At 37.4% G+C, this 4,929-nt stretch overlaps 1 protein-coding gene across 3 annotated transcripts; it reads right to left on the reverse strand.

The window, feature by feature from the left end:
- Positions 1 to 239: 239 nt before the first annotated feature.
- On the reverse strand, positions 240 to 4,488 carry LOC140873522 (probable protein phosphatase 2C 40). Of its 3 annotated transcripts, none has more exons than XM_073276690.1 (4): positions 3,755 to 4,488; positions 1,166 to 2,262; positions 759 to 1,023; positions 240 to 672 (listed from the first exon to the last, which is right to left on the reverse strand). In XM_073276690.1, exons 2-4 carry the CDS (start codon positions 2,213 to 2,215, stop codon positions 545 to 547), a joined length of 1,443 nt encoding a protein of 480 aa, XP_073132791.1. In that variant the 5' UTR covers positions 2,216 to 2,262; positions 3,755 to 4,488; the 3' UTR covers positions 240 to 544. The 3 variants fall into 3 exon arrangements, with proteins under 3 accessions (XP_073132791.1, XP_073132790.1, XP_073132789.1); XM_073276689.1 differs by lacking the exon at positions 3,755 to 4,488 and adding an exon at positions 2,919 to 3,175 and having other exon boundaries at positions 1,166 to 2,265; XM_073276688.1 differs by lacking the exon at positions 3,755 to 4,488 and adding an exon at positions 2,919 to 3,174.
- Between the last annotated feature and the right edge of the window lie 441 nt (positions 4,489 to 4,929).

Consider the following 4,929-nt stretch of genomic DNA (forward strand, 5'->3'; position numbering starts at 1 on the left):
ACGGACCTGTTTGATAGCTCTAACAGACTATTCAAGGTCAAAAGTCGAAGACATGTGGGATGAATGTTCCGTCTCTCGCAAACAATTCTTTAATGTTTTTAGCTGTGGAGATATGTTTCAATTGAGTTTTAAATCCAAAATCTTTTCTGAAATTGGTAGTACATGAACAATAAACAAGTGGCCTCTGTAATTCTTTATGTCAGAGCTGCTAAGGTGTAATTACATGGTATGGATAAAATATAAACACATAAGGTTTGAAAATTCTATAAATCCAGGAACACAAATGATCATTGCACATGAAAAGTCAAATCAACAAACCAAAAAACTATAGCTAAAGCAACACTATGAGCTAAAGCAACACTTTCTCATAACTAATGGTAGATTTCACACGAGATGTGGAACGTTTAATAAACTAGCACCATGCTATGTACAACGGCGTGTGCGTGACTGCTGCAAATTCAGCACTAAATAAGATTTTAAACCTTGAAAGAAGGCAGAAAAAAGCCTAAGAAATCACCAAATATATGACTACTTGTGCGGCTATTCATATACACATGGATGCCTTCGAGGTTCGCTTGCTTGTGCCTAGTACAATGACAATAACTGTAACATCATCGTGATATTTCCGTCTCCTTCCGGCTGGTATCCGCAAGAGCTCTTCCATACTGAATCCTGAAATAAAGCCAAGGAAATCATCAGAAACTAAAGAAATAAAGATGCAGGAAAAAAGAAAGCCTATTAGAAATTTAGTAGCATACCTGCTGAATCTGCTGCCCTTGCAGCAAGCTGCTCCACAAGAAATTTTGCTGGATCACCAGATGGATTTCGCACAATATATGAATGCACAAGCTTTACAACTTCATCATTACTAAAGAAGTCAAATAATCCATCACTTCCTAATACAACAAAGTGATCAGAACTCGAGACCTCGTGTATTCTGAGCGATGGTTGTAAGGATATGTATGGAGGACTTATGAGATTGCGTACTTGAAGAATTCCCATCAAAGCATCATTCATTTTTTTCTGCGAAACACAAGTAGAATGGTTATATCAATACTGGTTATAGAAGGGTATCCTAGGCTTTGCTGAATCAAGTTCCGGGATTAATAAATTTGAATCATGCAATGGTAAGCCTGACAGAACAATCACAAATAAATCGTCGCACCTTTTTAAGGTAACCAACTCCAAAAGCCCTTGTCACCTTCAACTTCCCTTTGACTTTACCAGCCACAATCGTGGAAGGGTCATCGGGATGGTCGTTTAGAAGCCGTGCTTTCTCAACTATATTATCAATGCTGTGAATATCAGTGAGCGGAATGGCTTGCAGCACTTTGTTTTCCTTCATGTTGACACCTTCAGTATACGTGGCCAATACAGCTCGACTATCACCTATATTGAGCAAGTACAAATCCTTCCCATAGAGTAAGACTATTAATACACAAGATCCTATGGATACCAAATCTGGACGGTCTTCCATTTCTTGTTCAACCATGCGTAAAAAATCATCCTCTGCTTGGGTTAGAGCATGTTGAAGGCAGTTGAGAACTTTCTGCTTGAACAAATCTGATGATTGGTTCCACGAGCCACAAGACTCGACTATGTCCTGCTCAAGTTCCAAGTCTGCAAGGTTGAGGTGATATGCAATAGTTTCATACAAAGTTCCGGCAAGAAAATCTGCTGCATCCCTACCATTGAATCCATCATAAATAGCACAGAAAACCCAACCGTTCTCTTCGCTACAAACTGTCTGAACACGATCTTCACCAGCCGCCCCACCAGCCACTTGTACTTCCATTGTACTAAAAAAGTTTTGAGATTTTGGTGAAAATGAATCATAATCAAGTGCTTCACTTGGCGAGGATGGACTAAAACTCAAGTTCGATATGCTACTTGGAAGAGAAGACGGCAAAAAGTCCATCTTATTCAGAGATGGTGAAGAGGGAATCCTACGGAATGAATTAGGAGAATCCAAAGTTGGAAGTATTTCAGCACTAATAAACCCGTTGCACATATTTGTATTAGCTAATGTAGCATTAGCACTCAATGCTGCACCAGAGAGGCAAGAGAAGGAGCTGCTAGCTCTTCGGAGTTTAGCCGTCGACGGGATATCAATAGATTTTGATCTGTCACGACAATCATCTTGATTGGAATTGCAATGATAGCCGAAACTAACCTTGATTTCTCCTGAATCATACATGGCTTCCTCGTGAATCATCACACTCGAGGGAAAACCAGAAAAAAACTCAATCAAGATTTATTTTCCTGCTAGAACAAAATACAAACACAATAAGAATTTGCATGCAAATTGGGTGTCTCCAAGAAACAACATGTGCAGAAATCGATAGGGATTTTGACACTTGACTCGTTCTCAGTCGAAAAATGTCTATGAAGGTTTCAGATCTTACATAGTATGTAAGATTATTCAATAAAATTCTGCAAGGATTTATAGTGAAATTAACACGGATGCTTTATATGCATTAACCGATATCTATCGGCTAAGTGATCTCTGTTAATACATAGATACAGAATTAAACAATCTCGGTTACATGCTGCTAATGAAGTGAACAAACTAGACCATATTATCCTCTCATAGTTATCCACAGATTCAATGAAAAATCTGGATAGGTGATATACCAAATTTACATACTAATCTAAATGTTGAGGTTCAAAGCAGATAATGAATCCTAAACAAAAGCAACACCAACCAAGAAATACAATCTACCATAGTTTTGGCCAGAAATGAAAAATGAAAAAAAACCCTTTAAACATATGCCAACTCATAGGAATTTCTAAAGACATGCAAATCCTTGAGAAGAAGACACACGTACACTGATACACATACCAAAGAAAAAGAATCTAACACAATTACGCATAATGACAAATCAAGAAACCAAACATTTGGGAAAATCCCAACTCACCAAGAATACCAAAAGCTCGAAACCTGAGATTTTAATATCATTAAACAAACACACACTTATATACGGCGAAGATCGTAGAAAGAGTGAGTTTTCTTGGTATGTGCAGACACACACGGACTAACGTAAGTAGAAGCTAAAGATGTAATGAAAGCTGGAGGATGTTGGAGAAATGCGACAGGTGGATGGTGAGGGATTCCAAACACAGTAAAATTTAATGGGCTGAGAATTAATGGCTACAAAGTGGTCAAAATGGAATTGGCTGTATTTTGGGGTGCGGCCGCCTCTTGTTTTGAACTGTGACCCAAAATCTTTTTCAGCTCAGTATTCTCCACTCTTTTTATTGTGTGCTTTATTCCAAGTGTTGGGATTGAATGCACTAGTGTTTAAATTTGGTTTGATACATTCAATTCATTCATAAATAAAAACCAGGAATATGTTTGATTTCCTAAAAAAATAAAATAAAGAATGAGTATTTGTGATTATTTTGGTCTAGTTTTTAATTATTATTTAGATAGCAATGATTTACTTATATTAAATATGTAATTTGCTAAGATAATATATATGTGATTTTGAATTTTCAGTTCGTTGAGATAATATGTGAATTCTCGAATGTGAATTTGTGAAATTTTGAAAGTTGATAGAGACATGATAGTTATGGATAAATTATAAATTTACAACAGTAAATAAAAATATTACTTTTTTAAGTGGACAAATATACTTTTAGAAAAAAATTTCAGCAGCCAAGCAGGAATTCCAAAGAAAATCAGTATAAGGACTCGTACAAGAAAAAGCAAATTGAGCTAATGAATGTGTACACGAGTTAGCTTGACGAATACCATTGAATCTTTCCCCCATCAGCACTTCTTGCTCCGCTACCACCCTCTCATCTGGTCCCAAACACTCAAAAGGCTCTCGAATCGCCTCAACCACTTCCAAAAAATCATAATAAGTCCAGATGCTACTAATATTGCATTGCAAACAGAGCTTCAACCCCTAAAGAACTGCCCAAACTTTTCCTCTAAAAACTGATCCTGGACTGCATATGGGGCTGGCCAAAGCAGCCACAATTCGACCACCACTGTCTCGGATAATAGCCCCAACCGAGAAACATCCCCTTATCTCATTAAAACCAGCATCAACATCCAATATTAAATTGACCCAAAGGAGGCTTCACCCAGCAAGTGATTACATCAACCCCCACTAAATTTTCTTGAGATCGATTGATTAATCTGGTACCTTGAAATTCCTGTATATATGCTTTAACCCAATCAACTCTCACCGGCATACATTGAGGAATATTATCATGCTTCCTACTACATATATCTCTCCAAGTCGCACAACATAAACACTTCATCTGTCGAAAACGCCTTGGACACCTCGTACAAGATATCTAAGAATGATCGATCTTTCCCGACACAACCGAAGATATGACCAAAATATACTATTTTTCCAAACTGATTTACTACTTTGGCAGAAAAACAAAGCATGACTTGTTGAATCCATAAAAGAGTGACAAAAAGGGAAAATACTCGAAACTGGAACGTGATGCCTTGCGAGATTGAGCTCCGAGGGAATAAAATCGTGAACATCCCGCCATCAATTCGGGCTGGGCTGCCCTGCCCCTCATGCATGAAGAGCCGAAGCGAGGACAGGCGGGGAGGGGGGGGCGGGCCGACCCGAATTGACAGCCTTATACATATAGCAACTGCAGATTCCCACGTCATAAAAAAAACATAACAAAAATATCTTTGAAAAAATAGAGGAGAGAAATAAGTATAATTAATAAAGAAATAAAAAACAGTATAACAGATTAAGTTTCGATAGTTGAAAAAATCATAGTAAAAACAAGTTTTTAACAAATTGCATTATATAATTTTAAATAGAGTTGGTCTTGTGTGAGATGGTCTCACTGATTTTTATCCGTAAGACGGGTCAACTCTACCCATTGTAGTAACCCGAGTTCTATTGTACATGTTATAAAGATGACACTAAATTTTAAAAGAGGAAAAAC

This window comes from Henckelia pumila, unplaced genomic scaffold, assembly GCF_033568475.1.
Source record: "Henckelia pumila isolate YLH828 unplaced genomic scaffold, ASM3356847v2 CTG_627:::fragment_1, whole genome shotgun sequence".
Lineage (NCBI taxonomy): Eukaryota > Viridiplantae > Streptophyta > Magnoliopsida > Lamiales > Gesneriaceae > Henckelia > Henckelia pumila.

Bases quoted from the DNA above. Each gene is read 5' to 3' on its own strand.
- LOC140873522 (XM_073276690.1), bottom strand. From the start codon at position 2,215: ATGATTCACGAGGAAGCCATGTATGATTCAGGAGAAATCAAGGTTAGT. The intron at 1,024-1,165 runs GTGCGACGATTT...TGTGTTTCGCAG, and splicing joins GAGTTGGTTACCTTAAAAAG to AAAAAAATGAATGATGCTTT. The intron at 673-758 runs GTATGCTACTAA...GCTTTATTTCAG, and splicing joins AAGGGCAGCAGATTCAGCAG to GATTCAGTATGGAAGAGCTC.